This window comes from Onthophagus taurus, chromosome 2 (assembly GCF_036711975.1).
Source record: "Onthophagus taurus isolate NC chromosome 2, IU_Otau_3.0, whole genome shotgun sequence".
Classification (NCBI taxonomy): domain Eukaryota; kingdom Metazoa; phylum Arthropoda; class Insecta; order Coleoptera; family Scarabaeidae; genus Onthophagus; species Onthophagus taurus.
The window spans coordinates 2,765,536-2,785,585 of NC_091967.1; the positions used below are offsets into that span (position 1 = coordinate 2,765,536).

General features: G+C 30.2%; 5 protein-coding genes and 1 long non-coding RNA gene across 6 annotated transcripts; 4 read left to right on the plus strand and 2 right to left on the minus strand.

Moving 5' to 3' along the window:
* Window positions 1-739: 739 nt before the first annotated feature.
* Window positions 740-2,949, minus strand: LOC111415146 (SDA1 domain containing protein Mys45A). Its single transcript, XM_023046687.2, has one exon. It carries the CDS (start codon window positions 2,867-2,869, stop codon window positions 776-778), a length of 2,094 nt encoding a protein of 697 aa, XP_022902455.2. The 5' UTR covers window positions 2,870-2,949; the 3' UTR covers window positions 740-775.
* Window positions 2,950-3,141: 192 nt separating this feature from the next.
* Window positions 3,142-8,390, plus strand: LOC111415155 (mitochondrial DNA helicase). The gene is made up of 7 exons (XM_023046699.2): window positions 3,142-3,498; window positions 3,582-3,832; window positions 3,884-4,308; window positions 4,364-4,514; window positions 7,460-7,609; window positions 7,669-7,857; window positions 7,909-8,390. Exons 1-7 carry the CDS (start codon window positions 3,246-3,248, stop codon window positions 8,362-8,364), a joined length of 1,875 nt encoding a protein of 624 aa, XP_022902467.2. The 5' UTR covers window positions 3,142-3,245; the 3' UTR covers window positions 8,365-8,390.
* Window positions 4,523-6,985, plus strand: LOC111415142 (uncharacterized). The gene is made up of 2 exons (XR_002706353.2): window positions 4,523-5,921; window positions 6,070-6,985. It is a non-coding gene; the product is annotated as an uncharacterized lncRNA (long non-coding RNA).
* Window positions 8,391-8,460: 70 nt separating the features above from the next.
* LOC111415140 (glycosyltransferase 25 family member) lies at window positions 8,461-12,375 on the plus strand. Its single transcript, XM_023046682.2, has 6 exons — window positions 8,461-8,735; window positions 9,974-10,852; window positions 10,929-10,997; window positions 11,052-11,109; window positions 11,161-11,285; window positions 11,343-12,375. Exons 1-6 carry the CDS (start codon window positions 8,548-8,550, stop codon window positions 11,701-11,703), a joined length of 1,680 nt encoding a protein of 559 aa, XP_022902450.2. The 5' UTR covers window positions 8,461-8,547; the 3' UTR covers window positions 11,704-12,375.
* A 2,082-nt stretch (window positions 12,376-14,457) lies between these two features.
* On the minus strand, window positions 14,458-18,431 carry LOC111415158 (Nucleolar protein 14 homolog l(3)07882). Its single transcript, XM_023046702.2, has 4 exons — window positions 16,556-18,431; window positions 16,004-16,503; window positions 14,679-14,834; window positions 14,458-14,621 (listed from the first exon to the last, which is right to left on the minus strand). Exons 1-4 carry the CDS (start codon window positions 18,350-18,352, stop codon window positions 14,522-14,524), a joined length of 2,553 nt encoding a protein of 850 aa, XP_022902470.2. The 5' UTR covers window positions 18,353-18,431; the 3' UTR covers window positions 14,458-14,521.
* A 171-nt stretch (window positions 18,432-18,602) lies between these two features.
* LOC111415160 (2-aminoethanethiol dioxygenase-like) lies at window positions 18,603-19,592 on the plus strand. The gene has a single exon (XM_023046704.2). The coding sequence runs from the start codon at window positions 18,658-18,660 to the stop codon at window positions 19,336-19,338; it is 681 nt and encodes a 226-aa protein (XP_022902472.1). The 5' UTR covers window positions 18,603-18,657; the 3' UTR covers window positions 19,339-19,592.
* The last annotated feature ends 458 nt before the right edge of the window (window positions 19,593-20,050 follow it).

Sequence of the window (20,050 nt, forward strand, 5' to 3'; positions counted from 1 at the left end):
ACAAATTAGTTTTGATGAATCCAGTGTTCGTGGATTAGGATTTAAAATATCGATGGAATGTGAATGTGGTGTTCAATATAATATATTGAGAAGATAGTGTATTTAAAAAACATTGGCGTTTTCATAAAAAACTCAAATAACTAAAGACACGTATTTCGTTAATTTGAAATTGTACGTCAAACTTGACAAATAGGTTATAAAACCTTGATGTCAAATAACTTTATAACCTATTTGTCAACTTTGACATAAAATTTCATAGCCGACTACTGAATTTTCGCTTATTTTAAGTAACATTACGAAATACGTGTCTTTACTTATTTAAGTTTTTTATGAAAACGACAAATTTTTTTAAAAAATAATAAGAGTAAAAAAAGTTTTAGAATTAAATTCCACATGAAATGATGTAGTAATGTATTAAATTTGCCAAAAGGTTAAAAGAATCTGTGAAAATTCACCCTTAATCAACCCTTTGAAATGCCTCAATTGAGTTCAATTTGCTACCAATTAATACCCTTGGCACACTCATAACGTATACCAAATTTGGTTTTTCTAGCTTAATGTATTACAAAAATGTTAAACTTTTAAAAATTTTAAGTGCCAACTTTAAAGGCCTGCGTTAAATCATCTTAATTTATTGTCCTCTACATATCCCAGCTCTGTGTCAGTTCTTATATGAATCACCCTGTATATTTATATTGTTTAATTTATATGAGTTTGTTATAAAATTAATACAAAATAATAAGTTTGTAAATTTTTTTATTAATTCCCCACAACATCATTTCATTCTTTTAACTTTTAATAAATGATTTCTTAACGCAATTTGTTTATCTTTAAAACTCCTCTTGACCTTCGCTTTACTTTTATGTTTAACCATCATAAAGTTTTTGGTTTTCCTTTTTTCGCGATTAGTTTTTGAACAATGAATATTCAACCTATTATCTTTATAACCATATTTTTCACGCCCTTGTTGTCCTGCCCTAACACTGTCAATTCTTGCTTGTTTATCGTGTTTTCGTTTCTTATAAATATTTTCAATGTCACCCAATTTTACCAAATCTGATGATTCGGTTCCTGTTTCTTCTAATTTCCTTTTTAACCCTTTAGAGGTTGGTTGAATTTGTTTGCGAATATTAGCAATTTCAATTCGTTTGAAGTCTTCGTCTGTTAAAATCCTTTCTAAAGTGGCTTTTTGTGCCATTTCTTTTTTTCGATTCAAAATTTCTTCTTTTGTTAATTTCTTATTAACACTTTTCGCATCTTTTACAACTTTTTCATCATCATCATCACCATTATTTTCGTCTAAATCATCATCTGAGTCTTCTTCTTCTCCAATTTCATCATCAGAACCATTAACATCCACCCATTCATCATCATTTGAGTCTGAATCTGAATTAATTTCAATATCATCCCCTTTTTTATCTTCTAATAAAAGCACCTCAGCCCCTGGGACGTAATCTTTGACGTTAATTTCTCCATAACTCGTTGGAACTAATTCTCCAATGGCTTCTGTTGGTCTCCCTCTATCTTTTTTTCGTAACATTTCTGGTTTATTTAATTTATATAATTGTAATAAAGAGGCGGCGGCCATCATGACGGAGCGTTCTTTATATACTCGATATTGAATTAAATCTTGTAATAAATCCTCATTCATAGCAAATAAACATCGCGCACAAATCTCTCTGACTGCGTTTAATCCAATTGCCATAACATCAGAAGAATTTCTTTCTGTTATGAAATTATTTGCAATCGTTTTTAGAAGTGGTTCTAAAACATCAGGGGGAACTAAACTATGAGTGGCTTGTGCGGCGAATTGAAGGATTCTTGTTACTTCTCGTTGATGTGGTTGCATAAATCTTTGTAAATATGGGTAATAATTCAATAAAAATAAATGGTGGAGACCTATTAGTCTAGAAATAACATCTAACATCATTAATTTAACCTCAAAACGTTGATTTGATGATTCTAATTGTTTAAATAATTTTTCTGCCATCCCTTGAGGGTCATGAACTAACATTAAAGCTGAAAAATTAAAAATTGGGGCTCGACTTTTCTTCTTTTTTTGTTTTACAGCGAGTTTTTTGACTTTATCAAGTTGTTTACCACGCTTTCGAGTTTTTTTATTAAATTTATTCGCCATCATGACTTCTTTTGGGTTTATTTCTTCTTCCGAATCAGAATCATCTGATTTTTCTTCTTCATCTTTTCCAAGAAAAAACTTTAAACATGCAACCATAACTTTAGTGATTTTAGACAAACATGCAGAAGCTAAAACGTTAACCGTTTTTGTATCGTTCCAAACATTCTTTTTGTATAACTCAATCATAATATCAATGGACATTTTAGCCGCTTTTGTATTTGAATCTTTTAACATTGTAAACATAAAATTCTGTAGAGCAGTGTTTAATTTAGCATTTTTCTTCTTTGCATTAGTATTTTTAATATCTGTTATGATATGGGTTTCTAAAAATGATCTCAATGCCTTATCTTGGCAATGTAATAACTTAAAAAATACGGTAAATACATCGATTGCTTCCAATAAAAACTTGTTTCTCAATAAAATCAACGCTTTACAAATTTGCATTCGAACCTGACTATCCAAAACAGTGCCATGTTTTTCTAATAAAGAGATAAGTTGTTGGGGAAAGTTTCTTAATTCTTCGGGATAACATTGAGCGACTTGCGCGATGAACATTGAAGATTCTTCCAAGGTTTTGTTGGGAAGTTGTGGGGAAAACTCAAAAACTGCCACTGTGTTTTGAAAGTGCTGGTATTGTTGAAGAAATTCTTCTTTGTAAGAGATAGGATCTCTTTTTATTAAATTTTGTAGTTGGGGTAAATTATGCGGTAATTGATTATTATGTCGTACCATTTTTACTTTTGATGAAAATCACATGGTATAAAGAACTACAAAAGTTTTTAGGTTATACGTCAAAATGTCAATATATGTAGCTACCAACTTAACTTTTTAAAGATATTGAAATCAACTCAATTAATAATTTTTATTTTATTATATTTTAATGGTTTTTATTTGATAATATAATATTTAAATATTAATTTTAAGCGAATTTAAATTATATTTCTAACAAATGTTGGATTTTTCTTTCTTAAGTTTGTTTATAGAATGTTGACATTTTTAAATCATTTTTGACATTACCCGGCATGGTTTGGTTTCTTTTAAGGTTAATTTGTTTTTTCTCAAATATCTAAATGAAGGTTATATTTACAACTTTTAAATATCTTAAGTTATGTTTTTCAAACAACTATTTATTAAAACTAAGTCAATTTCAAAGTTGCGTTTGCAACAAATCCCTGGAATCTTTTATCGAAATATAAACAACATAGCTCTCGATGATACGCCTCACATAACCTCAAGTGAAATAAAGAAAGTGTTAAATGGAAATAATGTATCGTTTGAGGAAGGTTATACATGTTATTTGGCTAAATGTTCAGTGTGTAATGTTGATACTAAAAGACATCTTTACATAAATAAAATTACAGGTATTTAAGTATTAAACAGAAGTTGAGGTTATGTCTTGTATTGTAATACCTATAACACCAATAACAATTTATTTAATTTCTAGGTTTTTTTATATGTACAAAATGTAAATTAAGTGGAGAATGGGGAACACTCGAGGAGGGTTTAAAAAAAAATATAAATAGTAAGAGAAAAAAATTAAATGCATTGAACAGGAAGGATTTTGTGACTTTAGGTGCATGTTGTGAGCAAGATAAAATAAAGGATTATTTGGAAAAAATACAAACCAATACGAATGATATAAAATCACTTTCACAAAGTGATTTTTTGAATATTTTTGAATCTTTTAAATTACCTGTAAGAAATAACTCATTAATAAACCAATTATTAATTTAATTTATTTTTCAGCAAGTATCTAATAAAATTTTAGATACAATCAATATTCGTATCGATAATAAACATGAAAATTTATACTTCCAATTGGATAATGCAGACCAAGAAACGGTCGGTTACAAAGTATTAAATGTAATCTCAAATAAATACAAAGTTGAACCTAGTCAAACGTGTACAGGCATTTTATACGCTAAATTAAGACCGAAAGAAACCGCGGTAGTTGTTGCAAACGTTCCAGATTTCTTAATTCTTGTTAATCATAAACCATCAGTTAATGTAATTTGTCTTCCAAATGGCTTAATTAATATCTCACAGTTTGTTTTGACAAGCTTAGAAAGATTTAATAAGTTGATACTTTGGTTTGGAAATGATGTGGAATCATGGGATTCTGCGAGGACTTTTGCTAAGAAACTTGGCGAAAAACGATGCCTTTTTATACGGTTAATTTGAATTATATGATTCAGATTTTTTTTTTAATGGGAATATATATTTTAGACCAACAGATCAACACCAACTACCTCATTTAGCTCCTGAACAAGATTTTAAAGCCATTATTAGTTCAGCACAACCAATTGTACATAAATCGATAACAACATTTTCTAGTTTGCGTGAAGATGTGTTTTCTGATCTACAAAATATTGATAAAGTACGGTTTGTATAATGTCTTGAGTTGATTGTGTTATGGCTTTGTGTAGCCTACTAATCAGCATTCCATGCTGATTCTGATACCCTTTTACCAACTATGTATGTATGTATATATGGTACAGGGAGTGCATATTCTATACGCGGCACCTACGCCCCAGTGGGACCCTTGTACATTCTCCTCTAAGAGGTCTGAGGTATTATACGAGCGTATCTCGATTTTTGGCTGATTTCGCTTCCAGACTGCCACGCCCCTCCACCAGGCGTGCTGAGCATAGACACCAGTGCGGGTTCGCCCCTGTCAGGTGCCGCTCAAAGATACCACTCCCTCGCTGACCCCCTCAAAGTAAGGTGGAGCAAAGCTCATCAACCCTGCATTCAACCTTGTGTGAATCACGTGGGTGATTACGACCAAGGTCCTTTGAGTAAACATACTGTATAAGGTTACCCAACTCCCTATGAACGCTATTGTTATGAATCTATCCCCCCCGCATAGGCCTTGCTATGAAGTCATTGGAGAATTGTCATTTCTATGTTTTCATTTTTACTGGGAATTTCATATAACACGCAATATATGAATGCAGTAACCATAGTTATGAAACTACTATGCACTTGCACTGTTCTACATGAAATGCAACATAGCTTAATAGTACAGGCATTGAGTAGTTTTGCAGAGGAAAAGTTTTGCTTTGAAAAAGGTGACGTCCTTATGATAACCCTGAGTTTTTGGACCGTCTTAAGAGACGTATGGCTAAACTCGAATGTTTCTGGTTCTAGGTCTAGTTTTGCATTAGCACTATTACTAGAACTAACACTAAACGTACAATTAGAAACATTCGGGTTTAGCCGTCTTGAGAGACGTGCGGCTAAATCCGAATGTTTCTAATTGTACGTTTAGTGTTAGTTCTAGTTTTGCATTGTCACTAGAACTAACATTAGACCTAGAACTAGAAACATTTGGGTTTAGCCATACGTCTCTTAAGACGGCTAAATTCTAATTCTTGGTCTATCGTTACATAACCATAGTTCAATAAACATATGGAAAATATGGTTTAAAGGCCTCCGCACACTGGGCTATACGAAAGCAGTAAAAGCGATGTTGGCGATACTTGTGATATTGGTAAAATTGGTGATCTGAGGAACTAGGGGAGCATTTTAAACAGTCAACTTGTGCGTCCTATTGCGTAAAAATGTCGAGTGCATCAAGCGACGAAGAAATGTTGTATTTGTATCGGTACAGAAGAAACAGAAGAACGCAATGAAACAAAAGAAAGTATTGGGTTCATCCTTATAACGAGCGAAACATAAGATGTGGGTTGTTCGTGGCAACTGCAAGAATGTGATACAAATGCCTTGCATTCTACATGAGGGAATGTGTCACTACTGAAGAAAGGATTTTAATTACATTAAGGTAATGCTGTTTTGTCAAAACACTCATATATTTCAGAGATCAAAACAAGCCTTTTTATACAATATAGATATTTATATAAAAAACTTTCAAATTGCGATTTTTTCAATTAGGATTATAACTGACGGTACTGAAAAGCGTTCGTTTCTAGTTGAGGTTCAGCAGTTAAAGAAGGATTATATTCATTACTTGGACGAGAGGGGCGCTATTTCTGATGGAAATCTTTGAGGAATAGAAGAGTAACTAGGGCTGCAATCATTATCTAACACTATTACTTATTATCTCATCAATTAAAACGAGAGTTCTTCGCTTGAACAATCTTATTTGAGCATCAGTCAGTGGCAAGATGTCGGGCACAATGCTGTTGAAAAAGTCTAAAAGTCCCTCTTTCTTTCCGTCTTTAGATCCAAGTGATTTTTTTTCGCAACGTAATATTCTGCGACTACTTTATCGACATCGTTTTCAGAAATACAGGATTTTCTTTTTTTACTACATTGTTTTCTAGCAGTCGGAAGAATTTCGGGCAGTTCTCGTTCAGTATTATCAGGCTGCTTGCTGATTTCCGACAGAATGTTGTGGTGCTAAAGATGTAGATGCCAGAGATGTTGGAGTTAGTAGTAATAGTGGTGATAGATAGGGAGACAAAAAGTCATCATCCTCAGATTCGGGACGTTCAATAGTTTCAGTTTCAGGGACAATTTCCTCTGTTCTTTTAGAATTTTTATATACATTACTTCCTCTTCAAATGCTAAACACACCCATACGTAGCAGAGATGTTACCAAAGTTAATGTTACCACAACCTCATACGCAAAAGAGAGGGATGTCAATACACATTTCGAAACGAAGAAGAAAACATTGAAATTGTTTCCTCCTAACATTCCTCCCTGTGTGGCTTCTACTGTAAGCATGGTGAATGGTGCATCAGCAGGGTTTGAGGTTAGAAACTATTTGGCAAGTTATCTTTTAAAGCCGCAAGCATCTCTTCCATGGCAACGGAAATATTTTATGTAAAATTAAATATGTTATAAGTTATAAAGAGCTAACAAATTATTCCATCTACTACTTATTATAATATTTTTAATAATGTTATTTACTTACCATTTACAAATAAACATATATGTTTTGTTACATACCTGGTAAAGTAACGTAAAATCGTATAAAAAGCGATGTTGTTCCACACACCCTACAAATTTTACGTTAAACGCCTCCATGTATGTGTATGTATGTAAAGGGGAGGGTATGCTTCCGCATACAACACCTAGGCCCCATCGGGTACATCCTTCTGCACTCTCTCTAAACGCCTCCATATTTACAGGAAATATAAGCAACATTCATCCACTTCATGCATCTTCAGTATCGCCAACAGATTGCTCTCATATCGCTCCGTTTGTGGATTTCCATTCACTTACATTAAAAGCGATACTGGAGTGATTTCGTATTGCTCAATGTGCGAACGACCTAACTACTGAGCCACCACCAACCATTTGAATGATTGTGAAACTATATTTTAAAATAAATGCTTTTATACCTTAAACTTCAGGTTCAAGGAGTTAAATGGAAACGATTTCCGACGTTAAATAAAATATTAAAAGGACATCGTAAAGGTGAACTGACGATATTAACTGGACCCACGGGATGCGGAAAAACGACCTTTATCAGTGAATATTCATTAGATTTAGCTATGCAAGGTGTAAGTTCTTTACATTTTCTTCCAAACTTTTATCTTTACATTGAAATTCGATTATAAAGGTAAATACTTTATGGGGTAGTTTTGAAATTAGAAACGCCCGATTAGCTAGGACAATGTTGCAACAATACGCTGGAATACAACTGGATGAACACCTCGATCAATTTGATTTTTGGGCAGACAAATTCGAAAAATTACCAGTTTATTTTATGACATTCCATGGTCAACAATCAATTAAAATTGTTATGGAGGTAAAAAAAACGAAATTTCTTTCTTTTATAACCTAACATTTTTAATTATAGGCTGTTGAACATGCAACATACGTTCACGATATATCACACGTAATAATCGATAATCTCCAATTTATGATGGGAATGACTGAAGATTCAAAAACGATGGACCGCTTTTGGAAACAAGATTTAATCGTAGCCGCAGTTAGAAATTTCGCGACAAAAAAAAATTGTCACGTAACTTTAGTAATACACCCCAGAAAAGAAAAAGTTTCCGAAGATTTAACGACAAGTTCTATATTTGGCGGGGCGAAAGCGACGCAAGAAGCCGATAACGTTCTCATCATCCAAGATCAACGTTTAAACATGTTGCGGGGTAAAAAATTTATACAAATCGCCAAAAATCGTTATAGCGGTGACTTGGGTATCATGAATTTAGAATTTATTAAAGAAAAATTAAGTTACGCACAAAAAAAGAAAAAATTGTTAACTCAAGATGTTTCTAATGATCAAAAAGAAATTAACTAATAAACTTTATACAAAAAAAAATTTTAATTTGGATTTCCCGCCAAAAAAGAAATGTCAACAAAACCTTGAAGCATTAAAATTTCCAAGCCTACTTGTTTTTATTCCTACGTTACTAGCGTTCGAAAATGTGTTAAGTGCCGCTTTATGAGTAGTTATAAATAACAAGAACATAATATATTAATTATGTGGGGGCTACGAAAATTTCGGATAATAATTTTATTTTATTTTTCGATTTTTTCGGTCGAATCGATTGAGGTTAAGTTACCGACGGTTTTAATAAGCGTTTTAGCAAGAAATAAAGCCCACACGTTGCCTTACTTTTTATCTTTACTTGAAAGGTTACATTATCCAAAGAATCGGATTTCTTTAAGGTTTGTATTAAAATAATTCGATTTATTATGAATATTTATTGATTTTCATAGTTTTTCTATCATATTACACGTGCAGGTGTGACCACGCCCATTAGATAATTATATCTGACACCTCATTGGCTTATAATACTTTTAAGATTTGAAAATTTAATTAATAATAATTCAATTTTTGAATGTAATGTTATTTTTATTATTATAATCAAAACTTTTAAATTAAAACATTGTATTTTACTTACAATTAGTGTAAACATTAAGGTTACATTTTTGAGGTTGGCATTGCTGCTTTCACAAGTCAAACTTAGAAATTTAATAATGACATTTAATAATATTCTTCTTATATTATTAATTTATTTGCGATATTAAATTTTGAATTTGAAATTGGTTTATTATTAATTATTAGTTTTCAGTTAATATTAATTGAAACCTGTTAACTACATACATTAGTTAACTAACTTCACTTTCTTCTTCTTTTATTTTAAAGATGTCAATGTCAATAAATATTTGAAATATGCATTGAAAATATACAATAATACAGTGAATTTCACTTAAGATGCAATATACTAAAATATATTTCCATAGAAACTAAGGCGTACCTATGTAAGTACTTACTTTGTCCCTCATAAAATGCAACATATCAATTTAATTTGATATTACAGTAAAACCTCAATACCCGGAACGCAGTGTCCGTTATAGCTCAATAAAACTATACAATAATCTAGTGCTGAATAACAAATAAAACTAGACTAACACTAGCACTAGACCTAACAATAGACCTAGAATTAGAAACATTCGGTAGCGCTAGTTAGCAAAAAACATTACTATGTTGTCTGAAGTAGCTAGTTTTAATGGTTATGCAGCGCTAGACCAAGAATTAGAATCATTCGGGTTTAGCCATCTTAAGAGACGTGCGTCTAAACCCAAATGATTCTAGTTCTAGGTATAGTGTTAGTTCCGCATGTCTCTAAAGACGGCTAATTAACGGGTGTTAATTCTACATAGTAATAGTACTTGTGTAAAACTAGAACTAACACCAGACTTAGAACTAGAAAGTTTCGGGTTTAGCCGTACGTCTGAAGACGAAGTTATCATAAGGACGTCACCTTTTCCAAGCAAAACTTTTACTTTTCAAAACTACCCAATGCCTGTACTTTTAAGCTATGTTGCCTTTGATGTGGGACAATGCAAGTGCATGGTAGTTTCATAATTAATGATTCTTAATTAATGAATTCTTTTTACAGAATTCGAAGTGATCATAACATAGATAAAACAGCAGAAATTTTACAAAAATGGGTAAATTCCATTGATACTTTATATCATTCAGTTGATTTAAAAATTATAGACGATGAGAGTTACACTGATGAATCGGGTCCATCACATTGGTCACAATTTCGTTTTGATCATGTTATATCATTACGAGAAGATGCTTTAAATCATGCAAGGAATATATGGGCCGATTATCTACTAGCTATTGATTGTGATGTTTTTCTAACAAACCCTGATACTTTGCTTTATCTAGTCTCGAAAAATCTTCAAATTGTAGCCCCAATGTTACGTTCGGATGGTCTGTATTCCAACTTTTGGTATGGAATGACCGAAGATTATTATTATTTACGAACGGACGAATATAAGCCAGTTTATAATCGTGAAAAACAAGGTTGTTTTCATGTTCCTATGGTGCATACTTGCGTTTTAATCGATTTACGTAATCACGAATCGGATCGATTAACTTACGTCCAAGAAAACTTAAAGAATTACAACGGACCTCACGATGATATCATAACATTCGCAATAAGCGCTAATAAAAGTGGTATTGAAATGCATCTTTGCAACGAATACCAATTTGGGTTCTTAACAACACCATTAGAAGAATTTGATACATTAATTTATGATTATCATCAATTAAAAAATATTAAATTAGAAGTTTTGAGTTATGGAGAACCTTTATTTGTGAACGAATTGCTTGAGGAGTTTACGTCAATTCCGGAAAAGGATACTTTGGGTTTTGATAAAATTTATATGATTAATTTGAGAAGGAGACCGGAACGAAGGAAACGAATGATGCATTGTTTTGACGAGTTGGGATTGGACGTTAGCGTTTTGGATGCCGTCGATGGAAAGTAAGAAATTAAAAAAAAATTAATTGGATTTAATTTTTATGGGGGATTTATTATGGTTTTTGGTTTAATGTTTCAGGGCGTTAAATGAAACTGCCTTAAAGCGTATTTCATTTTTGCCTAATTATTCCGATCCATATCATAAGAGGTAACTTAAATTTATTACTGTATTAAATAGTTTTATTAAATTTTTATGTTATAGGCCAATGACTTTTGGTGAAATCGGATGCTTTTTAAGTCATTATCAAATTTGGAAAGAAGTAATTATTTATTTATTTAATATTTTTTAATCTTCGCGTTTTTCTTTATAGATAGTCGAAAATAATTACCAATCAGTGTTAGTTCTTGAAGATGATATCCGTTTTGAACCATTTTTTCGACCTAAAGTTATTAACTTAATGCAGGAATTAAAAGAACTTGGTAATTGGGATTTAGTGTAAGTATTAAAATGTTTAAAACAATTTTTTTGTAATTTACATCTTCTTTTTGTTAGTTATTTTGGAAGGAAACGTCTCCAAGATGTAGACGAACCATGGATACCCGGTTCTAAATATCTCGTAAAAGTGGGTTACTCATATTGGACGTTGGGTTACGTTCTTAGTTTTCAAGGGGCCAAAAAATTATTGGACGCCGATCCTTTATCGAGATTATTACCCGTCGATGAATATTTACCGATTTTATTCGATAAACATCCGACGGAGAAGTGGAAAATTCATTTCCCAAAACGAGATTTAATCGCGTTTTCTGTTGCTCCGTTATTGGTCTTTCCCACTCATTACACAGGCGAAAAAGGTTATATTAGTGATACCGAAGATTCCGGTATTATTGCAAATGAAAGTAAAGACGAGTTATAAACAAATTTTTTTTATATTTTTGTGCCAGTTTGTTTTTTTAAATGTTGGGGTTACCAAAGTTAATTTTTTTTTAATTTTATGGGTATTATGTGAGATAAATAGGAAGTAATTTTATTTTACTAAGATGCTTTTTACTAATTTTAAAAGATTTGGAAATGAAATGGACAATCAGAAGGGGTCAACTATTCTATATATTATTTGTTTTAATTTTAAGTATTTTTAAATTAGATCTTAAGTGTCCAAATTAATACAAATTTACATAAAAATGACTATTAATTAACATCATATTTAGTACAAATTATTAATTAATTTAATGTGGACACTTTTAATTAAGCAAACGTTGTTCCTTGTCGTTTATGTGATTATAATAATTAATTGTAAGTTAAATTTAATTTTAATAAATTTAAAAAGCCATCATAAAGTGCCATAACTTTTCATATAATATGGCCATAATACAATTTATTAATAAAAAAGTAAACATTTTAAGGCCTGGTTTTATAAATCTCTCATTAAACGTTTATAAAACTAGGCTTAAAATATTAATGTTGATGTGCCTTACTCAAATTACACATTTAATGTAGGATTTGCAATTTTATACAAAAATGTAATGTATATATTTTGGTGTGATACAATATAACTTGCTTTTCTTCGTTAATTAGATACTGAAAAATGTTTAATGTGCATTATTTTCTTTCATAACACCTTTATTTTATTAAAAGTGGGCTCACGTTTCAAATTTTAAATCTAAGGCAACAAATAAATGACTTTTTCAATAAAAAAAGTCAATAAATAAATAATGCATAAGAATATTTTAAGAAAATACTTTATGATATGGAAAAAAGTAACCACAAACTCATATGTCTTTTTAAAACTAGAAGTGAGAGCAAAAATTCATTACGAATTTCGATTAAAAGCGAACGCTTTTAAAATACTTCAACTTTTATTGTTAAAATCAAAAATAAAACGGATTCAAAAAGTTATCGCAGATACGCATTACAATAATAAGTTAAAAAAGATTTATTATCGATTATTTTTTGATCGAATTTATGAAATGAAATGTTACCGAGTTTTTGGGAAATGTTTAATGGAAAATTTCGTTTTGAATTCGATGATTTTAGAAGTGTATCTTTATTACGAGGCATTCAAACATTTCAAGATAATTTTTTTAATTACGAATTATTATAGATCGAAATGGAAAATGAGAACCTACAAAATCGTTTTTAAAACTTGGTATCTTTTTGGCGTTAATAAAAAACGAAAACGATTAAATGAGCTGGTTTTAAAAGAATATCTTAAAGAAAAAATTGATGTTGAGTTCATTTTGAAACAATTTTTTGATAATTGGAAGATTTATACTGAAAATAAAATGAGGAAGAAATCTATTTTAAACGCTACAGATGAATATTATCATACGAAATTGCTTCAAAAGAGTTTCGATAAATTATTGAGGTATAGTGCATATAAAAGTGAAAAAATAAGGAAATTAGAGGATATTAAAAGTTTTTGTGATAGAAAAATATCTCGAAAATGCTTAAAAAAATTAATGATTAATTGCCATCATAAAAAAAATAAAAGAAATTTAATGATAAAAGCAATAAGATTTTATGAAAATGGATTAAAAGAATTATCTTTGATAAATCTGTATAATTATTCGAAATGGCGCAAAAAGAAATACTTTATCATTAATTACATGAATGAAAAAGTAAAAAAATCGATTTTAAAAAAATATTTTGTTAAAATAAAAAAATACGTTTCATATAAAAGAAATAAAAATTTATTATTATTAAACTCAATTAATTTCTATAACCAAAAAATTAAAAAGAAATGTTTTAAAATATGGTTAAAATATTTATCGAGTTGTATAATAAAAACCATTTACAACAACGATTTATTAAAAAACTTTATAAAACACAAAGAATATAGCTTCTTAAAATTAACATTTACAAACTGGTTAAAATTTACTGAACGAAAACGATGTTTAAAACTCAAAATTACAGAAATTAATTCATTTTATAAGGTAAAATTAAAGAAGAAACATTTAAAAAAATTAAAAGAATATACATTAAATAAGAAAGAAAAATCTGAGAGAATTAACCGAATAATTTTGCAAGTAAATTTTTTAAAATGGAAAAATTACGTTCGAAGGGAAAATAATTTAAGGGAAGAGTTGAAAAATGCAAGGTGTATTTTTGAAAAACAACAAAAATTGTATGCTTTACAATTCATTGTGGAAATGGGAAGTAAAAAATTGGAATCTTGGAATAGTGAGAGGATGGATTTGGTTGAAAAACGAATGCGATTGTGTCAGAAATATTGTAATTTGTGGAAAAAGATTGTGTTTAAATAATTATTAAAAAAAATTGTTTTAAAAATCTTGTTAAAACATTTATTGTGTTGATATTAGCTGGAAGTAGAGTAACTCAACATATTATAAAAGATATACATTTCTGAGAAATTCTAGAATACAATAAATTATAATATACTTGCATCTAAACTTTATTATTTTAGTCTTGGAAATCAGGCTGTAATTTTGATAGTCAAATTTTTTAGTCCCGGGAGTTTTGGGAAGCCCTGTATATTCTGGATTAAGTGGAAGAGCAGTTGGTTAATAACCAAATTGAACTTCGTCCAGAAAATAAGTCTATTTTCTAAAAATGTATTATTTTTTTTTTTTGCGACTTATTAATAAAGGCATTTATTATTATTATATTTATTTGTTCATTCAGGGGGTCAAAGATATATTAAAAACAATAATTGCAATTTTAATTATTTTTATATTTTCAAAAACGTCAAATTACAAAATAATTAATAGAACCATTTATTTTTTTTTCTTTTTCCTATCGAAAGCATTGAGTTCACTTTGTTGCATAGCAGCTTCAGCAAATAATCGTTTAACTTTATCCTTTCGTTCATTATCACTACAAAAAAAAATACAAAATTATTTACCTTTAATATTTAATATTATTATTAATTACCTTTGAATTTGTTTCTTAATTTTAACTTTCGCCAAAAACGCTTGGTCCCTTCTTATTTCTCTCAAAGCACCTTTCCGCTCCTTTTTCACTTTATGAATTAATTTATCAGTTTCAGATTTTTCTTTCGATTGTAATTTATGCCTTCTTCCATCATATCTTAAAAAAATAATTTATTTAAAATTTAATTATTAACCCATTAAGAATTTGACTATAATTTTGAAATTTCGATAAAATAATGTTTTATTATCAACTAATTGTAAGAAACGATGAAAATTAATATTTTTCAAGAAAAAGCTAGTAGTGGGTTGCCTTCCTACGCGCAGCAATGCATGCATTAACTCTTCTACCCATGCTCTTTATTAAGTGGACGATGTCCTCCTGAGGTATCTCGTTCCATGCAACTTCTAGATAGTGTCGAAGTTCATCCAGATTCTCAGGAGGCCTGAGTAGTTGTCTTAGTCGCCAACCCATCATATCCCAGACATGTTCAATTGGCGACAAGTCTGGTGATCGTGCAGGCCAGGGCAAAATCTGCAATCCAACTTGCCCCAGGAACCTTGTTTGCATGAAAGGTACTAACACCGGTTCTAGAACGTTGTCGATGTAACGATGTGCGTTTAATTTGTTTGAAATGAACGTAAAGAGTGACCTTCGTCCACCACATATCGCCCCCCAAACCATAACCCCAGGTGTTAAGGCTGCGTGTCGTCTTTGAGCGAACCCCAAATTCCGTCTTTCCCATCGATGTCGCTGCACCTTTCTACGACCATCATTCACCCATAAACAAAACCTTGATTCATCACTGAAGACGGTGTTATTCCATTACTGAACTCACCCTACCCGTTCTTGACACTATGCAAGTCTGGCTGCTTTATGGGGAGGTGTTTATGGAAGCCGAAGCTAAGGACGGTATGAAAGGAGCTCAAAGGAAGAAATTCTTCTGTGTTCTTCGGTCTTCACGTGCGTCTTCTAGCGCCTCTGAATACCTTCTTTGAACCATGAAGACCATATCTGAGCAATTGTAGTGTGGTCCTGATTCAGCCCTCTCCCAATCTTTCAGAATGAGAGACCCGCCTCTTTCATACCGATAATTCGGCCCCTATCAAAGTCATTGATATGGACAAAATTTCGATGACGTCGCACTGGGGGCATTACAAGGCGTCTACTTAACAGTTTGACAATCAAATAAACTACCATGGGGGAGGAAACATAACTTTCATCATTTCTTAGTTGATAATAAAGCATTATTTTACCGAAATTTCAAAATTGTAGTTTGAATTTTAGTGGGTAGTGAATTTCATATAAAAGTGAGCATAAATACAAACATTTTTTGAATATTTGGTTCGTAAAGTCTTAAAGCTTTCGGTCGTGGTTTCGCAATCGTTAAATATTCTATGATTCTATCGTTTTTAATTTTATTAATTGATTTAATAACTTCTTCCGCTTTCTTTTTAACTTTTCCTGGGTAATTATTCAATGGAATTAAATTTAAATACTTTTCTATATTAATTAATAATTCGTATCTGGAGGGAAGTTCACTTATATTACTTATAACTTCCTCAATTAAATTTAAACTCAAATAAAAAGATGAAATTTTAACATCGTCGCTGTTTGATGATTTTCTTCTTAAATTTTCAACCGATAATTTCAAATCCGTTTCATCCACTTCGCTGTGATTGTTCACAAGAACCAATAAATTCGAGGATGTTTTAAAGGGTTGAGAAATTTTTAAAATTCTTATTCCGGTTTTTGGAATTGACAAATATAAGATTCCTGATAAATAATTAAGCGTTGATGGTAAATAACGTTTTGATAATTTCGTGAACTAAAATATTAAATAAATTATTTTATAAATAAAAAAAATATTGCTTTTTAACCTCAAACACTAAAGTACATAAAAATAATCCATACGCAACATCTTGTTCTGTTCTAATTCTACAATTATTAAGCATTTGATCAATAAATACAAAACTTGGTGTGACAACAGAGTGTTTAAAATCGGATGTTGAAAAAATATGTCCAATTAATTTCAAGAATAATAACACTTCAAGTCCTGGAAATTTTTTATAACTTTTTTTGTATTCGCCATGCTTTTCTTTTATAACTTCTAAAATTGCTTTGTGGCTAGCTTCGCTATTTAAATGGGCTAAATCATAAAAGTGAGGTAATAAATTATAAAAAATTCTAAAAATAATCCCCGTTTGTGTCTCAACGCAATTTTCATTGATATTTTGTGATAAATCATTTATATATTGTATTAAATATATAAAAAGAGTTGATAATTGTTCTTTATTTGCAGCCCCTAAACTTGGATGATTACACTTTATCATCCTCTCAATGATTATGTTTTGTCTTTCTGGTGATTCTTTTATTAATAAGTCATTTAATTCTTCATAACTTTTAGGTAATTTAAATGTATAAGGTAATTCTTCGCGAGCTTTTTCCATTATCGCTTTTCGTTTCAACAAATCAGATACTATTTCAGAACTATGTTGATTTTGATCACTTTCAATTAACTCTTTATCTGAATTCTCTTCATCAGAAACATCTGATTCCTCTTTTAAATCAGAAAAATTATCTTCATCTTCCTCTTCATCACTTAATACATTATTTTCAACATTATCAGAATCAGATTCATCTTGATCTTTTGATTCTTCATCAACATTTTCAGTTACTTTTTTCCCATTTATTTCACTATCTATTTTAAGATTAGGTTTTCCTTCAAAATCATAACTTAATACAGCATCAGTCATCTCCTCAAATTCGAAATTATCATCTAAATCATCAGCACCATGATGCCTTTTATTATTATTTATTGTAACATCAACCCCGTGCATTCTTTTTAACCGTTCATCTTCTAATTTCTCCAATTTTTCTTTTTCTTCTTTAGCAATCTCTTCTTCGGATTTTAATCGATCTGAAGGATGACCACGAGCTTCAAATTTCAATTCTCGCATAACTTTGTCGAAATCATCCACTTTAGGCTTTTCGATTTCATCGTTTTTAGTCTTTTTATTTACCAAAGGGATTAAATCTTTCCATTCGGAGTCTAATTTTTCGGTTAATTCTAATGTTTGCTCTTTTAATTTTTGTTTTTCAGCTTTTCTTTTTTTAGATTCCGCTATTAACTGGTCTATTAAGTCTTTATGGGATTTAGCCCCATCTTTTGTACCTTTCTCAAAAATTCCACCACCAAAATGAGCTTTTTCCACAAAATCAGATTGAAGTCCCCCTTTTACATCATCATCGCTGTCATCCTCTGAATGATTATCTTCAAACTTTTCAATTTCACTCAAAACTTGTCCTCGATGGGTTAATACTTCGTCTGCTAGGTTAAAACGTGATTTTTTATCACTTTTTGCTCTTAATTTAGCATACCTTGCTATAAATTTATCTTCTTCATTTAAATTTTTATTTTTTTCACCTATGCGTTTATCAATAAATTTATTTGATTTATTTTGTAACTTGTACTCTTGTAATAATGTGTGTTTACGCTTGTTTATTGCTTTCTCTCGTGAAACTCCTGGAAGACCCCGATCATTTTTAGACCGTTTTCCTAACACTTTTAATTTTTCTTTATTTACATGCACTTCAAATGGATTTAATTTCTTTTTTACTTCCTTTTTATTCGCCTTTTCTGCAGTAGAACGAGATTTTTTCTTTATTTTTGCCATTCTTCTATATTTTGATTTATTTTAGATCACATGTATAACCTCAAAATTTAAAACAGACTATTTAAAAACTTCATAGATGGCGCCACAACGAATTTTAATTAATCAATTTAATTTTTAACATAATAAATTTATTAGTATTTTCTAATTACACTCAATTAATAATGTATTTAAATAACAAACCTATTTATTATAAAAATTTGAATTTTGATATTAAATTTGATTGAATTGTTGTGAAGTTAGGTTATTTTTTTGACAGCTGTCAGTTTTTAGTTTTCTTCACTTAACGTAAATAGTTTACTTAAGATATGGTTGTGAGCCAAATAAATAACGTTTTACGCCAAGCACTTCATACCTTTACAAATACCGAAGGTTTTCCCACTAATTTAGAATTACTACGTAACCTCTTAAAATGTACAACTGCAGCTGATGTAAGTTTAGATCCAAAATTTAAATCGGATGCTTTATGGGTTACACCCGATAAGGCCCCCGTTTCTTACATAAACATATTTGAGAATGATTTATTAACGATGGGAATTTTTATACTAAGACCAGGAATGAAAATCCCTTTACATGATCATCCCCAAATGTTTGGTCTTGTTAAAGTGTTAATGGGACAAATTCGAATAACAAGCTTCTCTGTAAATGATATCCTTAATAATTGTGTAATAAATGCTACAAAAGATCCTGATATCATCATGGATAATGAGTCAGACGTTTGTATGTTAGAACCAGTTTCAAGAAACATTCACGAAATTGAAAGCATTGGGGGCCCAGCTGCTTTCTTAGATATATTATCACCTCCATATTCGAAAAGGGAAGGTGGTGATGATGTTCGAGAATGTACTTACTTTATGGTTAAAGAGTGTTTGGGAGGATCTTTATTTAAATTGCAACAAATCAAACCACCAAATTGGTTTTGGACCGATCATTATGAGTATGATGGACCAGAAATAATTTATCAAACAAAAAGGCTTTTTCATAAATAATTATTATTCTTCAAATTAGATTTAGTTATTTATTATTGTTACTACTTTGTTGATTTTTTTTATAAAGACAAAAATAGGTTTAATTATAATTTTGTGAATAAAACATTGTTTGGAGATGAATTTTTGAAATAATTAAGGTGCAAATGTATGTATATAAATAAAGATGATGTATTGATTTTTGTGAAGTATGTGGCAGCAACTGATTGATATTAATTTATGTTTATTTGATATTAAAATAAACTTATTTAATACTGGTTTTGTTTTATTTACTTTTTGGACTCAATTTAAACAAGCAATAATTAAATCTGTCATCTTATACCAAATTAACATTGTTTTAAATATGAGTTCCAACTTTTTCAATAATTCCATCTAACTTTAGATATTAATTGATAATCTACCCAAAGTTAATAATACTGTTTTTTTTTTAATTCAGCATAACAATCTTATTAAATTAATTTATTTTTTTCAATCATTGTACTTGATGGATAACCAAAAAAAACTTTCCTGATAAGGCGTTTGAATCGAATAAAATTAGATTACAAAAATCTAGATAACTTTTGGGTGATAATTATTAATATCTAACGCGTGTATGGTTTTAAATAAAATTATAATTATTTGAGATTATTTTTTAATTAAATTCTTGAGGTACAACTTAATTCATCATAATAATTTTTCCTGTGAGATTCTCATTGACGAACAACCACTCATTTGT

Excerpts from the sequence above, each read along its gene's own strand:
- LOC111415146 (XM_023046687.2), bottom strand. The coding sequence starts at position 2,869 with ATGGTACGACATAATAATCAATTACCGCATAATTTACCCCAACTACAA.
- LOC111415155 (XM_023046699.2), top strand. The coding sequence starts at position 3,246 with ATGTTTTTCAAACAACTATTTATTAAAACTAAGTCAATTTCAAAGTTG. Across the intron at positions 3,499-3,581 it reads TTACATAAATAAAATTACAG|GTTTTTTTATATGTACAAAA; the intron begins GTATTTAAGTAT and ends TTTAATTTCTAG. Across the intron at positions 4,309-4,363 it reads AAACGATGCCTTTTTATACG|ACCAACAGATCAACACCAAC; the intron begins GTTAATTTGAAT and ends TATATATTTTAG.
- LOC111415140 (XM_023046682.2), top strand. The coding sequence starts at position 8,548 with ATGTGGGGGCTACGAAAATTTCGGATAATAATTTTATTTTATTTTTCG. Across the intron at positions 8,736-9,973 it reads AAGAATCGGATTTCTTTAAG|AATTCGAAGTGATCATAACA; the intron begins GTTTGTATTAAA and ends TTCTTTTTACAG. Across the intron at positions 10,853-10,928 it reads TTGGATGCCGTCGATGGAAA|GGCGTTAAATGAAACTGCCT; the intron begins GTAAGAAATTAA and ends TTAATGTTTCAG.
- LOC111415158 (XM_023046702.2), bottom strand. The coding sequence starts at position 18,352 with ATGGCAAAAATAAAGAAAAAATCTCGTTCTACTGCAGAAAAGGCGAAT. Across the intron at positions 16,504-16,555 it reads TATGTACTTTAGTGTTTGAG|TTCACGAAATTATCAAAACG; the intron begins GTTAAAAAGCAA and ends TTAATATTTTAG. Across the intron at positions 14,622-14,678 it reads ATTAAGAAACAAATTCAAAG|TGATAATGAACGAAAGGATA; the intron begins GTAATTAATAAT and ends TTTTTTTTGTAG.
- LOC111415160 (XM_023046704.2), top strand. The coding sequence starts at position 18,658 with ATGGTTGTGAGCCAAATAAATAACGTTTTACGCCAAGCACTTCATACC.